The sequence below is a fragment of the Zonotrichia albicollis genome, chromosome 2 (genome assembly GCF_047830755.1).
Source record: "Zonotrichia albicollis isolate bZonAlb1 chromosome 2, bZonAlb1.hap1, whole genome shotgun sequence".
Taxonomy (NCBI): Eukaryota; Metazoa; Chordata; class Aves; order Passeriformes; family Passerellidae; genus Zonotrichia; species Zonotrichia albicollis.
In genome coordinates, this window is record NC_133820.1 from 38,551,880 (window position 1) to 38,569,816 (window position 17,937).

Sequence of the window (17,937 nt, forward strand, 5' to 3'; positions counted from 1 at the left end):
CTCCCGCCGGGGCGGCGGCACCGGCCCCGCTGCCGTCTGACCCGGGACAAAACTTTTCGGCAGCGGGGAAAATGCCCGGGGGCCGGGGCTGTCCCGGCAAGGCTGGACCCCGTTTCACGCCGGCGGCTCCTCCAGCCGAGAGCGGCATCGAGCCCTGCCCAGAACGCCCCGGAGCCGGGAGAGCGGCCCCCGGCACAGCCCCGGCTGACCTGTTCCCGCCGCAGCCCGTTCGCTCCTCTCCGGGCCCTGTCCCGGGATGCGCCCGTCTGGGAACGGGCCGCCCCGCTCGGCTGCTCCCGGCGGCTGAGGCAGCACAAAGCCCCGCGCCTGTGGCAAAACCGGCCCGAGAAGGTGAGTAAAGGCGAGGGCGGCCAACCTCGTGCTCCGTGACCTGCTTGTGCCGCCCCATGGCTAGTGGCGGCCAGCGTGACTACTGCGATAGGTATGTGTGTGTGAGCAGCGCTCGGTGTCCTGCGGACAGACCCACCGCCACTGGCAGCATCCCCGCGCTGACCGTTCCCTGTCTCGCCTCCCACGGTCCTGCAGCTCGCTCGCATCAACTTTGTGCTCTCTCTTCTCAAGACTTTACTGGGGTTTTTCCCCAGCTCTGAAAGCCAGAAGCTTTGCTCCAGCACCGTAGTTTCTCTCCCAGCCTGCAGCCAAGTGCCGGGTGCTGCTGGAAAGGGCTGCTTGCAGACAGCTGTAGGGCTGTGCAGGTTTTCTCTCTTTACACCGTTCTGTTTACCTCATTTACCAGATCTGCTAGGCCTTGGCGTGAGCAATGCTCCTTTTTCACTCCTGCCCATTCCCAGACCTGCAGAGCCGTGGACAAGGGGCAGCTGTGGTCCCAATGGGAGTGGAGAGGTTTGCACAGCACTGTTGGTCACGCTGTGCCCCACAGCACCCTCAGAAATAAACAATGACATGTTACTCCCCAAGCCTGGTAAAAGCATCAAGTCTGCAGCCTCTGGCTCTGGCAGCAGCTCCCACTGCCCTTCACTAGATTTCACTGATGTCCCAGAGGAGAAGCTGCCACAGGACCTCTCCACTCCCTTTTCCCATCCTCCTCTGAGGCTAAACAGAGGCACGAACCTTGCCCAGGGAGTCTATCACCACCCTCCAAAAAGTGTTTTCCAGCCTGGGCAGTGATGGGTGATGAAGGCTCAGTGGGGCCAAGGGTCACATCCAGAGCAGGTGAAGGAGGCAGGAGCCACATAATGAAAAAGCCCCTTGGAATGACTTGGGCGACAAAGGTCCAGCAATTTGAAATATGGAGACCCATGGGTTTATTCTGAATTTTGGCACTGAAAGCAGCCCTCCAGTTTGCAGAAGTGCAGATTATCTGCAGCTCACAATGGCTATAAGGAAGGTCCCCATGTTTCAGTATCTCTGGAAATCTGATCTCTTTTAAAACATGCGGGCTCTTAGGCTGAATTTAACAATCTGGTCTCTGCCTCCATGAAACCAGGACCATGAGGAGAAACATCTCCCAGCAGGAAGAGGGGAGAGGAGTGAGACCCTGACTGTTCACACAGGAACAGGAGTGAAGTGACTTATTTCTGGTTCCTCCCAAAGCTAGCAGGGAGCACTCCTGGTGCCCCACTGACTCATGCTTGTTACTAAGCCCTTTGTAAACTGTGATAATGAGAAATGGCCGCTTTGTGCAGGCTTCAGTTTTGCTCTCAAAAAAACCCCAAAAAACAAACAGAAAAAAAACCCCTCTGGGGGTATGGTCAGTTCCTTGGTAACTGTTACAGACACGTGGATGTGCATTACCTCTTATTCCTCACCCAGCAGAAGTGGGACCACAGCCTCATCCCAGTTGGCTTTGCAGCCCTACAAGAGCTGGGACATCCTTCTGGATGTCACTTGGCATTGTCAGAGAACATGCAGTTGCAGCCAGGATGTTGGGGAGTCCAGGAAAAATGCCTGGGTGTTTTGTCTGGAGGCAGGAAAGTGCTGCTGCACTGCAGGTGTGCACCAAAGAAGGATTTGTGCTGCTGAGCAGGAAGGAATGGAGGTCTGGAAAGGCACAAATGAGGGCAGATAGCCCATAGTTAAAGTGAGTTGTGTTACAAACTCTGCAGGGACAAAGGTCCTGCTGTGCTTAAAGCACAGTGAGTGACCCCATGTTGGGAACACATCACCTGTGCCAGAGAATAGCTGGAGCCCAGCAGCAGCATGGCTCAGCCCAAGGCTGGGTCCTAGGAAAGGAAAGCAAAAGCTGAACTCATTTGAAACTGCCAGGGGAGGCAGGATGCAATTTTCTCCATCTGTCTTCCATGTCTTTTCTCAGCCCTTGCTCTTTTTAAACATCCTGTTGAAGAGTTGAATTCAGAGCTCCCTGGAGGGATTCAGTATCCATCACAACATTGCCTGGTAAGAAGGATAAACCACCTGCTCATGCCCCTTCACTGCTGCTCTGGCTCTTCATCCTTAGCACCTTGTTCATCCTGCATGGAGCTACTTACACATTACAGCTGCTGGATCCCTTGTGGGAGCTGGGATCACCTGGGATGCAGCACTTCATTTTGGAGGTCTGGCCCACATCATTTGCTCCTAGATGTGTACAACAGTTGGATCCTTGTTTCAAGTTTACTGTTGAAAAAAGTGGGCTTGGAGCTGATTTTTGTGGACTGAGACCCGCTCCCTGCTTGCCAGTCATTAGCAATTCTCTTCTGGGGTCTGGCTCAGGGTTTTAGCCCATTTAACGCTTATGCTTTGTCCATCCTCAAGGGTTCACACCCAACCAGGGTGTCACAGAGAACCATAAAAAATACCCTCTACCTTAACTGCAGCTTTTGGTCATCTGCTAAATTCTTCTTAAGCAACTCACATTGCAGTCAAATTTCACTACATTTGCCTGAGTTTTCTTTAGGATGAATTGCAATTTGTTTTTTGCTTCATCTTGGGGAAAATGAATGCCTTAGAAAAGCCAAATTCATGTATGACTACCTATGATTGTCCTGACTTTGCAACTGCTCAGCTGCACTGTCTCTACCCATCATGATGAATCTAAAAGGGAGACAGGGTGTGCTGGACGGACACATCCTCTGCTGGGAAATCATCATCCAGCACACTTGGAAACTCTCATGAGACTTGACTGTGGCCTGCAGGCAATCTCCACAGATGTGTCCCAGAATTAAATTATCTATGCAAATACAGTTTTCTTTTCACACGTTGCAAATGAGCCTGTAGAGAGAGACCCGTGCTGGGCCTTGTTTGATGAGGCACTCAGGTACACACAGGCTTGCACACCGTGCTCCCTCTTGGCTGTCCTGATCTGCATAGTCTGCTGAGTCCCCGCTGTAGAACGGGTAATGTTGCCATTAGCATGGAGCACCACCCTTCTCCCCTGCAGGGACTCTCTCCTTTCTCAGCAACTGGCAGCCAGAAGTTGTAACATCCCCCTTTAAAAAAGCATGTAGCCACGCTTAGGCAATACTGGTTTGGTCCCATTCATTCCTAAAAGGGAAATTTTTTCACGTTTTCCTCTTAAAAAGTTTCCTACTTGGGAGTTTAAACAACTGAACGTTTTCTTTTCACATACCCACGTAGTCCATGGTTCCTTGGGCATAAATCGTTTAAGTTTTACCCATTTGAAGGTTCATTGAAGCCATCCTGCCTTTCCCAGCCCATTTCCAGGCCATGAGGTTGGGCACTGGACTTTGGACAGGCAGCCATCCCGAGAACCCATCCGCAAGAACCAGGGCTTGTGCCCCACACAGTGAAGCCTCTCAGCAAACACCAGCCACTTCTTCAGCCTTCAGGAATTTCTGTTCTCTTCTCCAACTCTCAGGAGCAGGACCTTGGACTTTTTTTCTACTTTTCTGAGATTTCTGAAGGCTTGAACAGTCTTTTGCTGTTCCCACACCATCCTGTTGGCTTTCTGACACTTTCCAAACAACCTCAACTCCTCTTTGTTCCCCCTGACAGAAGTTCCCCATTATAACCGCTTACCTTGATAAGGCAACTGGGAACATGTGTGGACAATTCTTACACAAAGAACTGCCCTCAGGGAAGTTCCCACTGCTCACTCCGTTCCTCCCAGTACATCCTGGAAGACTGTCCATCCAGATGGTGAAATCTCTGCCAGGAGTAGTTTGGTGCAGCTGAGGACATGAGTAAGAACCAGGTCACATTCCCTTTGAAGCCCATTTTCCATGGCTCTGTGAACTGCTTTAAGGTAACTTTGTAACTCACTCATGCTACAGAAAATTTTGAGCCCAGTTGGTGCCTGTCCATCCAGGGCAAGTTAAAAAACCTTCCTCTGTAGTACAAGGCTCGAGATCTTGCCAGATTTGAATCAGTCTCTCAGAAAGATCTTTCTGAGTTGGTTGATGTGGACCCCACTGCACTGTTGCTAGATGGACAAGCCAAGATCTTAGCAGTGGCCCATGTGGGAAAAGGAAAGAGTGGGAAAAACCAGAGGGATCAAGAATATGGTGGAAGAATAACACCATGTGAAGAAAAGTGACATGTGACCCACATCCCCTTGCAGTAGAAGCTGCAGCACTTTGAACTTGTCTGGGGCAGGAAGATCAGCTCCAGCGTGGTTTCCACCATGCTTAGAACTGCAGCTCACTCCCACCCCTGAAAACTGGTTTGTTAGCAACACCCTGCTCATCCTGCCTGGCTCTTATGCAAAGTAAGGCTCAGCCCAGAGTCACCTGACAGGGGGCCAGGTCAGAAAGTCACAGAGGGCTTGGGCCTGAGACATGATCTCCTTCAAAGCTGCTGCTTGGCAGCTCCCTGTAGAGTGGAGCTGGTGCTCACTACTGGAAGAAAGGCTGGTCTGCTTCAACTCTCCCTACTCCTTTCTGCTCCATCTATGAAGCCAATCTGTGGGGTGTTAGAAACTCTGTGTGAAGGCTTTTTGCATCCTGCCACTGGCATTGCTGGATAGGGACCAGCTGGATGGAGAAAACCCTCAGTCAGTCTGTTGGATGTGGGAGAGAGGCTGACAACCTTTTGTAAGCTGGTTTCCCACATGCTTTCTAATTATTGCCTTTTTGGGGGATAGCATCAAGGGGAAAACACGAGGTTATGAATTAGGTCCTGTGGCAAGGAAAAGGGAGCCAGGGTAGAGCTTCTGAGAAAGCAGCAGGATGATCCTACGCTGCAGTGTGTAGCCAGTGTGTGGGAATCAAGTGAGGCTGTGACCAAGCTTTCTGGTGGAGGAGGCACCGAGCAGCTCTCTGGCTCTGACAAACAAGGATGTTCATACAGATTTGGTCCTGGGACTCAGAGACAAATGGCCTCATCTTTGATGAGATCCTTTCCAAACAGTTAGGGCCATGGCTCCAAACGTCCCCCCATTCCTCTTTCTTCCCTCCACTTTACCTACTGAGCATGCTGTCACAGGGTGTTGAATATTCCTTTGGTCAGCTGGGGTCACCTGTCCTGGCTGTGAACAGCCCCCCAGGACTCCCCAGCCTGGCAGCCTGAAAAGCAGAAAAGGCCTTGGCTCTGTGTGAGATCTGCTCAGCAACAACAAGAACATCTCCATGTTATCAGCCCTGTGGACAGCACATATTCAAAATGCAGACCCATACCAGTCACTGTGAAGAAACTCTACCCCAGCCAAAACCAGCACAAAGGGGAGAGAGAAACTTGGTGGATCATTCCCTCTCCCACGTGAGGTTGGAGCACATGCACAGCTTGTATTAAACATCAGCAAATCCCTCTCACAGGAATGGGATCAGGCAGAATCATACTTTATGGCAAAGCACAGTTTCTGCCAGTGGGAGGACAGGCCATCCTTGACTGAGCTGTCCACAGCTTGACACGTTTGATTTCCCAAAATATAAAAAATAGTGCAGGAGGGTGGGCAGGTGGGGTGAGGGGGAGCAGAAGAAGAACCACACCGTTTTCTTCTTGTTTTTTTCCCACTTGTGTTTTCCATTGGAGACTTGGTTTTCATCAGTGCCTGGTTTTGGTGAGGGAATAACAAATGCCCTCCAAGGACAGATGGTGCTTCAGTGAAAGGCCATGCCTGGTACCACCCTGTAGAAGAGCCAGCAGAGGTCTGAGCTCCTGAAGGACCAGCCAGGCTCTGCCCAAGCTCTAGTGCATGCTGACACAAGAGAGCAGGAGTTCAGCTAATTTTAGGTAAGGGACTGGTCATGCCAGATGCAGTCAGTAAGCTTGCCCACTCTTTCCTTTCATACTGAGTCTTAATGTAGGATTTTTATTAAACATTTAGCATGACCTGGAAGCCAGAGGAAACGTTCAGCCTTTTGGATGCTAATCTGAACCACCAAAGCTTTTAAGGTTCCCTTGGTGCTGCCAGCAACACCCAGTGCCAGCAGTGATTAGTGGTCTCCTGGGAGGTATCTCAGCCTCTTAGGATTTGACAGGGAAACAATAAAGTTTGCAGTGGAGCCGAGTTTCAGCTGTGCCCATCTGCTAAATAACAAGTGGTAAATGATCGTTTCCTTCAATTGTAGCAGTCCATGACTACTCATGAAGTCATATAATGATCTCAGCTTAGTTAGTCACCGTGTTCTTTCTTCTACCTGACACAGTGAAGATGTTTTTATTTCTAACAGTAAAGAGTAAAACCAAACCCAAATCCCCATTAATGCAGATCTAATGCACATGCAGTGCACAACAGAAGTATCTCTTGTTTCTGGCTCTAGCTGCCACATCTGAGTATTTTTCCATCTAAGAACAGGAAAGACAGGCCACTGCCTTCCTCAAAGGTGTTCCCTTGTCACAGCAGGGGCCTGGCACTTGTCTCCCTGGAGGCTAAGCACTCTGCTGCCAGGTAAGGACTGCACATCCCTGTTTCCAAATCCTCACAGACAATGCCCTCTTGCTCATGGCAGTCCTTAGAAACAAAGACTTCAGGCTGAGACAGAGCCATGTGGCACAGAGGGCATTGGTGGGAGATGTTCATCACTCAAACTTAGTTCCTGATGCTGGTGGGAATGTGTTGAATGAGAAGGATCCCATGTCCGTCCTGAATGGGCCATCCTGGAGCAGAGACCTGCTGTGTCCTTATCTGTCCCCGTGGGGACAGCTGTGGAGCGCTGGGGGTCAGTGTGGAAGGTGTTTCTAAGTTGTGAGGACAGAAGGAAAGGCCACAAACAACTTGCACCAACAAGCCCTGTGGAAAAGCAGGCCATGAGAGTGGGCTCCTTGGCATAGTGGATGTCTATGCTGGCTGCCAGAGAAGGGGCTGCTGTGTGAGCAATGGAAAAGGGTTACCATGGGGTCGTGGAAAAATCCTTGTGCAGAAGGAAGAACAAGACAGGAAGGGGGTGCTGTGTGGAGGCAAATGGGAGTAAAGATAAGCCAGTAATGCTGAAAAGCTGAGTCAGTCTGCTAAATCAGTGCAACACCTTGGCTTTCCCAAGGACAGCGCTGCTGACTTCAGAGACAAAGGCAGAAGGGGTTATGAGAAACAGAGCCAGGAAATGGAAGCTCCCACCATCTATGTTTGGGCATCCATAATGCCAAGAATAACTTAGTAAATGGGAAGTTAAAAGCCAGGAGCTCGTCAGCTGAAGTGAACAAGGAAAGTAGAGCAGGAAGAGGAGGGGTGACAACTGAGAAAGAAGGCAAATGCAAGCCTGGCATGCAAGGAAACAGTTGTTTCTTATTCTCTGTAAAAGCTGGCACAAACAAATTTTAGAAACAAAGCTATTGTTTCCAATACAGCTTTCTGTGGATGTGCAACATCCAATTTAACAACCACTAAACATCCACCTTGGTGGATGCTCATCTAAATATGCCCACATTTTACAAGTCACATGATAGATTTTCCCTGGCCTTTAAAGCTATTTTGAGTCAAGAACATGTACCTGAAAAATCACAGACCTTTAGTACAGAATTTTAAGCTATGCAGTGAAGCACTTCGATCAATAAGTTCACTGCTTTGTTGCCACTATGAAATTCTAAGCAGCAACTGCTGATTGCTTTACCCCAACATTTAGAATATGAAATGGGAAAATATTGTACAAATCACAAGAGTTCCTGCTCACTGTCCTTTGAAGGGATTATAATCACAGGCTTCATAGGACAACACACACCAGCCTTGAAGTTGTGAACTCCTCAGTCTCTCTGAAGGTTCTGAAAGCCCATTCATCATGAGCTGCTTTAAAAATAAAAGAAACACACCTTTCTTTTCTTAAATAGAAAAAATGGATGTCTTTGAAAAAGTTTGACTAGATGCTTGCCAATGAAATTTGCATGAAGAAGACACTTGTTGCTGAATAAAAGATTGTGAAGACAAGACATTTCTCAGCTTTATTCACCCCGGAGAATACTGAAGAAAAGTTTGTGACAAAAGCAACAGGACCTGCAAGTACGGTAAGGTTGTTACTGTAAAAAGAGAGGAGAGGGGAGGAAACGGCTGGGCTGCCATGCACAACTCAACAGTCACAGGGCATAGCTCTCACATCTGGGATGTTCAGGCACCTTACAACAAGGAGAACACACAGGCAAGGGAGGATGTTTTTATCACTGTAGCCAGGAGTGCCAGCATTGATGTGTTCTCATGAAACAGCAACTCAGCTTCTGCAATGGTTAGTTAAACCCAAGGAGGTACCAGGCTTCTAGGAAGCAGGCTTGGGAAAATCCATTATGCTGGCACCTGGAGCAGCAGCAAAAGATGACTGGAACAGCCTTTTCAAATGTCATTCCAGCCTTTCTGTTGCCAGGCTACTACTCTGGACTTCAGCAATGAATGCACTGAATTACCTCAGACCCATGCACAACTCCTGTGGTTGCCTGGACTGAGACTGACCAACATTAAGTTGTCTGCAGAGCCTGGAAGGACAAAAAGCTTTATTGCTGGTCATGAACCAGCCATCACCTTAAAGATTTGCTGGGTCATGATATCCATTAACCTCCTCAACCATCCCAGGTTTCACTGGAGGATTCATCTGTTGGTGCATTAATGAATGTGAAAGAATTATTTGTGGGGTATATTTCCATATTCCTACATCCCTTTCCATGGAAAAAGCAACATCAATTACCTTTACACATGATGAAATATATTCTGCTCTATCCAAAGGCCCTTTGTCACACCACTGTTGCTATTTAGTCATGTCAGACCAAGGCCTCATTTTGTCATGTCAAATTATCATCAGGCTTCACCTTTAGCCACAGAAATCTGGGGACAACACCATGATGGTTTCAAAAGCATGTGAGACACCCTCCCTAGACACTTGTGATGTGTGGAATGGTGTAGTAGGCATCTTTGTTGAAAAGCTGTCTGAAGAGGGAGTGGCATTCAGAAAATGCCATTAAAGAGGATGTTTCCTTCTCACTCACCTGGTAAAGAAGCCACCTTCAGAGCCCATGATGGACGGCACAGATCACCCCTGGTGTTCTCCTTTTGCCAGGAGACCACAAATGATGTTGGAAGGTGTTCTCTGTCAGGACGCCCTTGGTTCAGAAGCTGGTGTTGGTTTTGAGGAATTACCCTGGGGTCAATATTATTTCATAACGTGAATCCCCAAAAACCTTAGGTAACTGGCAGTGTGACACAGAAGTGGCACTTTAGCCACCCATTTTCAATAGGCTTCTCAAAGGGAGCCCCCTTGGAGGGGCAGATCTGTGACTGTGGGAGCAAAGCTCCCGTGACACCCTGAGCAGAAGCAGGTAGCCACTGGTGAACCTCTTTCTCCACAAGAAATGACCTTTTGGATGCAAAAACTCAACTGGATAATGGCAAAGACCATTTCCCAATCCTAAGGAGACACCTGACATGAGGCTCCCTTGGAGCATGCAGGGATGGGCCCTTTTGACATCCTAACCAGCAGCTAGGGCAGCTCTTAGAACGTGTTTTTGGGCAGCACCAGCAGCAATTACAGTAACACCTCCTGCCCTTGCACATGCCCTTTTCCAGGTTGCTGGTGGAAGACAAGCCCTGCTAATCCCCTCCTGTGCAAATGGCATTTATGTGCAACTGGTGCAGGTAAACAAGCACAAGCTCAGGCTCCTCCTTGCCGCAGGAACACGCTGGCCCTGGGAGATGCTCTGCCTTTGCCCTCTTTCCTGTGGGGAATTCACCAGCCACAATGCCCTGCTTGAAGTGGGATCACAGGAGCAGGAATATACCCCATCAGGCCTTTGCCAGCCACTATCAATGCAGACCATATTTATAGCAATAAACCAAAGCTGATCCCTTACTCACTCAGAGTTTAAGTATAACATGCCCACAGCCCTCTATTGAGAGGTGTGGAAGCAAACAAGATGCTCCTGGACACGCTGCACAATGGTTTTCTTCCTCAGCTGGCCCACAGTTGTAGGGATCTCTGAGGACAGGGTTGAAAATACCTGCTGCCACAACAGTCAGCATTCAGTCAAGGGCAGGTTTTGCCTCCCAAGGCCATCCTTCTCCCCTCCACATACACACCAGACAAAATCTGTTTTCCTAGAAGCACCACGAAGTGTTTCTAGGCAGGATTCTTGGAGGGCTGTGCATGGGACTAGGGACGAGCTGTGGCCAGGCACCACAGTGTGGGCTTTCCCTACAAACCATGGCAAAGGGTCATCTCTGAACAGGTTTTCAAAATGCTAGGCAGCCAGATGGGGCTGCAAGTTGTGAAAGACCAACATAAAGTTTCAGACATTCCTGGACCATTTCAAAACGTGTTTTGACGAGCCCAGTTGCATGGGGTTTTCTGCAAGGCCTTTTATGATTATATCTCTCAGTCAAAGACTCAGGACTGCTTTAAAGAAAGAAAAACAAACAAAAAGATGCAATTTAACTGCAAATGCCTGAAGAGAGTAAGTAGGGAACCCAGCTTTGGAAAACACAGTGCAGTGTTTATATGAAGATAAAAACCACTGCTGCAAACCACTCGGGTCTGATTTAGATTGTAAAGGGTGGTTATATAAATGCAAGGGATGTTTTAAAGTCTTCCAGCAAGGCCCTTTCAGCAGTGCTACTCACAACAGAAACAAAGTTCTGGGTTCAGCCAGTGCTTTCACCAGGCCCCCTGTGCCTGTGGGGAGGTTTTATGAGCAGGGGTTGAGTTCAGGGCCCTCTGAGGGAGAGCAGGACAATCCACAGGGAAACAAAGCCCTGTCCTGAGTGGCCCAGGGGGATCTGCTGCCAAGAAAGTACACAACTTGCAGTGACCCATCAACCTGATACAAAGGATGTCCCCAAAAGGACAGATTCACCCAGCCTTCAGGAAATACCCAGCATGTTTGAAGCAGAGGGTTTTGTTAAGGGAAATGCAAGGTCTCTGATTTCTAGCATCCAGGTCTCCATTCATATTCTGCCCCATTCCCATGAAATGCCAGTTTGGTCAGGATTTGTTCAGTGTTCCCCTGCTCACACGGAGAATCCCTTAGGTCACCTACAGCCATCACAGGGCTGTTCCTGAGGAACCACAGGCTGCCCTTCTGAGTCAACAAACAGCATTTGCAAAGCTTTAGAGCAACCACGTAACACTGGCTGGCAAAAAGGACATTGCTCAATATTGTGCGTGTTTGTTGTACCAGCTTTTACTAGGGACGCCAGGAACACCAGGAATTACTAAAAAACATTTTTCCACAATGGCATTTTCCTATCCATTTTCAAAGGCATTAGTCTGAAATTTACCCTTTCAGGGACAACCCCCAAACAAAACAGTGCTGTGCCTTTCGAACATGTCCTTTCACCAGCAGTAACTGTCTGTGTCCTTGCAGATGCAAAGGGTGACTTTGCAAAGGGCCCAGCAAAGGTGCTGAGCTGCTGGGCTCACTCTGTGACCCCCTGCCCCCTGCTAAGCTATCACATCACCCAGATGAAGGGCTGGTTTGCCCTCCCAACTCACCTGTTCAGCAGTGCCCGAGTCAAGCTCCAGCAAGGACCCTGTAACACTCCAGTCCTTCTCATTCCCTTACACGAGGAGTGACAGAGCTCAATGAAATAATGTATTTGCCAACACAGTGGTCTTCAGAGCTGTGTAAAATGGCAGCCAGCCTTTTGACACTCTGGTGAAAGGGTAACATCAGGATAAATACGCAACTCACTTACCAATACTGACTTTGGGTCCTCCTTTTCCATGGAGTCACAAAGGGGTTACAGACAGAGCACTTGGACAACACTCTGAAGATACACTGATCCTTTACCACTCTGAGAGTAGCTTGGAGCTGCTACCAGTAAGTCCCAGGCCAGGATAAAGAGATGGCCCTGCCCTCCTTCAATGCAGCACTTGGGACTTTCTCCCAATTTTTTTTTTTTTTTTTTAAGGCAGGCAACTGCAACTCACAACCTCAGTGCAGAGAAGAAGGTGCATACATTCAGCTCTAACTGTCTTGATCACCTAAGGCAGCACGTCTGAGTAAGAGAAGTACAGCTCTACTTTATGATGACACACTTCCACTGCATCAACATAACACCTCCCTTTAGATCTGTACAACTGCATGAGCCTGAAATGTCACTGTGACATTCTGAGCATCTGGTTCAGCCATCGAGTCACTCACATCTCCTCTGCACTCTTCCTGCTGTTTTAGTGCTGAAGGCAGAGCAGAGGTCTAAGAGCCAAGATTTGCTCCTAAAGACTAAAAAATGGGCAACTCATGTCACAAATCATCACATCAAGGATTTTGTTTCCATATAAAAGGAGGCATTAAGAAGGCAAAGAAAAATGTATCCTTAAATTAGTTAACAGAAAGAAATAAGAATATTCTCAGCCTGGCTATGACCTGCAAGGTCACTGCACTCTTCTGTACAAAATGGAGCTGCTGCATCATTTGAGAGGATTTTCCTTACATATGAAGTTGAACCATCTCTGAAATAGTTCCTGCTGAAGTTAATATCAAGTCATTCTTGTTTCCCACTGTCCCATTTTCCAATACACCACATTTCTACTCTGACAACTGGTAATTGCATGGAAGGATCCAAAACATTTTGGCAATAGATCACAAAACTCTTCAGGATGTAGGAGGAAACATGGGATTACTCAAGAAATGGGAACACATTAGCCAGTTAACACGATCAGAAAATTGGCATTCAAAAAATCATTTACAGGTTTCAAGGTTAGCATATTAAGAGGGAAACAATTCAAAAGTTTAGAAGTGTTTCATATTGTCGGAAAACTCCACCATGATGTCACATGTTCTTGTTTGGGTATTTATCCTTTCTGTGAGTTACTTCTGCCTTTGAACTGTGGAGCAAATCTCTGCAACACCCTGGCAGAAGTGAAACAGGGTCTGGTTCTGTAACACACACTGCTCTGTCACAAGTGGGCCCCAAGAGCCAGGAGTTTCAGCAGTCCTTTAGGAAGTCTCACCTACTCTTGGTTTTACACAGCACAGGTCAAATCCCACCCACTCCCCAACCACATACACTTTAATGCTCCCAATCCTACAAGAGTTCTGCTTGCAGAAACACCAGAACTGAGATGTTGGGAAATAATGGACAGACAACAGCAGAAATAACATTTTTGTAGGTTTAGTGTTTGCAATTTGTTTTACAGCTTATAATGAAATACTGTTAGAGAGTCTACATTCGTATGTTTCAGGCAAAATACAGTTTTAAAATCGTAAGGCACTTTAAGATGTGCTAAAACAAATGCTTAGATAAAAATTCAACAAGAGGGCTGGATGAGAACCCTTTCTACCCTTAGTGTTCTGGTCAGTACATGATCAATTCTCTAGTCAGGCAAGCAAGTCTAATAATCAATAGAAAGGTTTCCAAGACAGAGTTACTGCTGTATTAGTGTGCACTCTGGAGCAGTCTATTTGAAGTGTCTTCAGTTGGGGAGGGAGGGCATGGTATGAATAAAATGCATTAAAATAGTTCTTTGAACTGGGCAACAAAGATGCATTGCAAGGATTAAGTTTCATTACTTTCATTGGATTAAATTCCTTCCATTCATTATTGCCAACAAGAGTAAGGAACAAAAAGGAGTTGGTTCTCCCTTCCCTCCCCCCCACTCCCATTATAATTCAACACAAGATTTCAAAGACTTAAAATGACCAGGACAGAAGCCCATGAAACAGTGCATCTGGCCACTTCAGAGTAGGTTTAAATATTCATTACTGACTTCCTCAGGTCTCACCTCTTATTAAAGAAAAACATAAAAGAATTGGCAACTGTCTGAGTTGCTTCCCATTGAATTGATATTTTGCTTCTTTTTAACACGACGCCACTGTTCCCACCAAGTTGCTGCATTCAGAGCCCCACCAGCAGCCCTCCCTGGCACAGCCCTGGTGGGGCAGCAGATGAATGCAGGCAGGGCCCCAGGCCCCACATGGAAGGAGGAATGAGCAACTTTGCTTTACACACTTGTGTCCCAGCTTAAGAACAGCTTCAAAAGCTGGTCATGCTGGGCTGCTGCAGCAACTAGGGGACTGATACCAAAACACTGACTGAAGACTTCACTTGAAGGGGCGTCTTCAGGAGCTGAAATCTGCTAAAAACTGACAGGAAACAAACAGTGGCAAAAGCACTGCCTACTTCTCAGGGCCCCTGAGAAGGGGATGGTAGAAACTAGTGCCTGTCATGCTGCGTATTTTCAAGCTGTGTCTCACCTATTTTATTGCCCAGTACATTTTCAAGTCTTTGGGGATGAACAATTGCTGAAAAACAACTCACAGGGGCTCACTGTGTTAGGCACTACAGTATATATCTGCATCCCTAGTCCTCTCAAAAGTACCTCAGAGGGAAAAAAACCTCAAACCCAACCAACCAACAATTTGTTTTTCATACAAGTTCTTGATTGTTTTAAATTCTGACCTGAATTGCACTTTAAAGCCCAGCAGCAAAAAGAAAACTTGGTAGCTATATTCAGGAATATATATATATATATAAATTTTTAAGACACATTTATAAAGTCTAAAAATGCATAGATATCAACTGCATAAGCTGTCAAGTTTTGACCTGGCTAGAGTGAAGAATCTGTGAAAAAACAGACTACCCTAACAGCCCATATAATATTTGGGCAGAAGTGGGATGGCTGTTCAGTTAGGAAAGACACTGCAGTTAAGGATGGAGCTAAGTTAGAACCAGCCACCACTGGTCTGAACTCATCACACACAGAGGTGCTACTGTGCAAGCAGGAACTCAGATGAAATCTAGCTCAGTGAAGTGAAAAAATGCATGACTTCAAGGCAGCTGCTGCTAAAGACAAGAAATGAAGGTGGTACCTCATGGCCCTGAGCTCAAAAGATCTTGAGATCTCAACTTGTGTGGCTCACTTTTGCTGGCAGGAGTGTCAAGCTCTAGATCACTCAGTTGATTGCTATGGTTATACCAGCAGGCAAGTGAAAATTGTGGCCCTGGAATCATCTTACTATCATCAGCATTGCTGTGCCTCTGTTCACTTGGGACAGCAAGAAGTATCTAAAAGAGGAGAGGAACAAAACAGGCCACTCACTGGTTGTAACTTCACTAACAGCATGCAATTGGTTTTGTCTCAAAATCTGTAGGTTCTTCTTCCCAAGCAAACCTCATAGAATCTGCTAAAGTGACATCCAGTTGCTTGGCACATACACCTCATTGTGTCTCAAAAATATACTTAAAAAAATACTTGGAAAGGCACAGAGAACATGGAATTAATTCCTTGTGGATCAATGCACACAGGGAATCACATGTGTGTGCGGGAACTAAGTTGAAATGATTAACAATGGACAGGGTACTATTTTACTATCAGGTAATTTCAAATTCCAGTTCTTTCCAAGGGGAACTGGGGAAATAAAGAGTTCTCTCAAGGAAATGCAAGGCAAGAAATTTAACTTGCACACCAATACGGAATGGAATATACGAAGTTTCACAGAACATGTTCTTCAGGTCACATGAAAGCAAAAATTCTAGTCTAATTAAAAAAAAAAATCACTAAAGCTAGTTATAAGGAGCAGAATTATCAAAGTGCTTTAATACATAAAGTGTCAAACATAATTAAACAGGACCATTAACACAGAGCTGCCATAAGATGTTCAAAAGATATATGTGTTTTCTGAATGCAGGAGAGAAGCACAGGTTTTTAAATTATCCTTTAGGGCCAAAGTGGGTTTAGAAAGTTTTTCTTGTTCATTTCAGCTTCTTAACATGATGGTTTTGCTCTCTTCATGCATTCAAAGGCACAGTTGGATTTGCTCTATCAGAAACTGCATCAAAAGGACTGTCTACCATGAAATATTAATGAAGGGGCAGCTCTCACTGAGTGAATCACACAACAGCCTCATAAAGTAGATTTACAGATAGCTGTCAAATTGTAATATTAATTTTATAAGATATTTTTTGATGCTTAAAAATTCTAAGCTATTTTCTGCAGCTTTCCCTTAAACATAGTTTAAGATAACTGAGTGTATTATTTGAACCATCAAGGGACTGCCAAAGCTATTGCCACGAGAGCAAATGCAAACAAATAAGGAAGACATTTCAAAAGCACCTTGTGCAAGAAGCTCAGATACCATGCCTTAGCCTCTCTACCAGTTTTTCCTCTCCTGTTAGGAATCAGGAAAAAAAGACATTCTCCACAGCACTCCTCTGGGTGTTTCAATTCACTGAGCTGCTATGTACCTTAGGCCCATGACCTTAAAGATGGAAAGTAACTCTACCAAGCACAGCAGAGCAAACTGTGGGGAAACGTGGCTGATTATAAACAAAAAATGTCAATTGAGACCTTCCCTACAGTTCACAGCTATAAAAGCAGATTTGTTCCAGTAAGCTGAGACTCAAAAGTATGATACAGAGCATCACATCTGGTCCCTTGCACAGGCCTCAAGTCTGGAGTAATACCAATTATAACCCAACAAGTTGTCTGTTTTATGAAGGCACCATAAAGACAGCAACACTTCAGGTGTAATGGGAAGAGGGAGAAGGAGAAAAATAACCAAATATTGTTAAAAGGAGACACTAAAAGCAGCTCAGTATCAAAAGGGAGAAAAAAGGTGGCTCAGTTCTATGAGGCTATAACATCTGTAACAGTACAGAAACCCTACACCTCTAGGCAAAGGAAGAGTAACCAGAGTTTGGAAAAATCTAGTCCTGAATAAAAAAAAATTCAACTTTCATTTTCAGTGGATGAGTGTAAAATCTGTAACTGAGATCAAAGGAGACAGAAAGGAATCAAACTGCTATATAAAACACTGGGATCCATACATACTCACATGGCATCATTAGCCTGTTTCTGATTTACCACAGTGTTAAAGGATCTGGACAGTCTCCTTTGCTCTGCAGGATGACTGAATTCAAGTTTCATATATTAAAATCCTTCTGAATCCGCCAGTGAGAACAAATCCCTCTCCCAGCCCATCTGAGGAAGGGGGGGCCTCCCAGCCAGGAGACATTTCTAACAACCCCAGGCAACCTACAGGCAGCATGCTACTGAGTTAGATCTCCTAAGCAGCACTGCAGCAAGCAAGTCCAGGCTTGCTAAGATGTTCTGTCCCTGCATGGACTTGAGGACAATTTCCCATGAGCCCTTCAGGCCGGTGGCTCATGCTTCACCATTCCATTATTGCCGTTCAAATCCATTTTCCTGCCCGTCTTCCCCCGCGGCCGCCCGTTATCCCAGCAGGACTTTCTGCATCCTGTGCGCGGCGACGCTGGCCTCATCCTCAGAGTCAGACTCGCTCTGGGAGGTGGAGCTCTGGGAGGCAGAGCTGTAGGGAGAGGAGCACTCTGGGGAGCACAGGTAGTGCATCAGCGGGAGCCGGTACTTCCCACAGAAGTCAACGAACTTGATCTGTCTGACGCAGCTGTCGAAGTACACACCTGTGAGGAGAGGGAACAGAAAGACATGAGACCCTGTGCTCAAACTGCACAGGGCTCTTCTGCCTGGAGCATATGCCTTCAGTTAGGATTTCACTGGCACTGCACTGCAGGGATACTGCTGGAAGAGAAGAGACCAGGATAACTCTGAAAATGTGAAATTTCTTTTCTTAATAAAAAATTCCTGTAAAACTGTATTTGGTAGGTGACTCAGAACAGCACACTCTTCACATAAAGACACAGGGCAGTTACGTCCAAATAATGCAGCA

At 46.6% G+C, this 17,937-nt stretch overlaps 1 protein-coding gene and 1 long non-coding RNA gene across 2 annotated transcripts in view; one reads left to right on the forward strand and one right to left on the reverse strand.

Moving 5' to 3' along the window:
• On the forward strand, positions 1–14,608 carry LOC141728158 (uncharacterized). Its single transcript, XR_012578945.1, has 2 exons — positions 1–351; positions 2,297–14,608. It is a non-coding gene; the product is annotated as an uncharacterized LOC141728158 (long non-coding RNA).
• Positions 13,387–17,937, reverse strand: part of LRRC58 (leucine rich repeat containing 58) — a 17,210-nt gene continuing 12,659 nt past the window's right edge. The window contains exon 4 of the mRNA XM_005486104.4: positions 13,387–17,671. Coding sequence (XP_005486161.2) covers positions 17,463–17,671 — 209 coding nt within the window. The 3' untranslated portion in view covers positions 13,387–17,462. The remainder of the gene's footprint in view (positions 17,672–17,937) is intronic.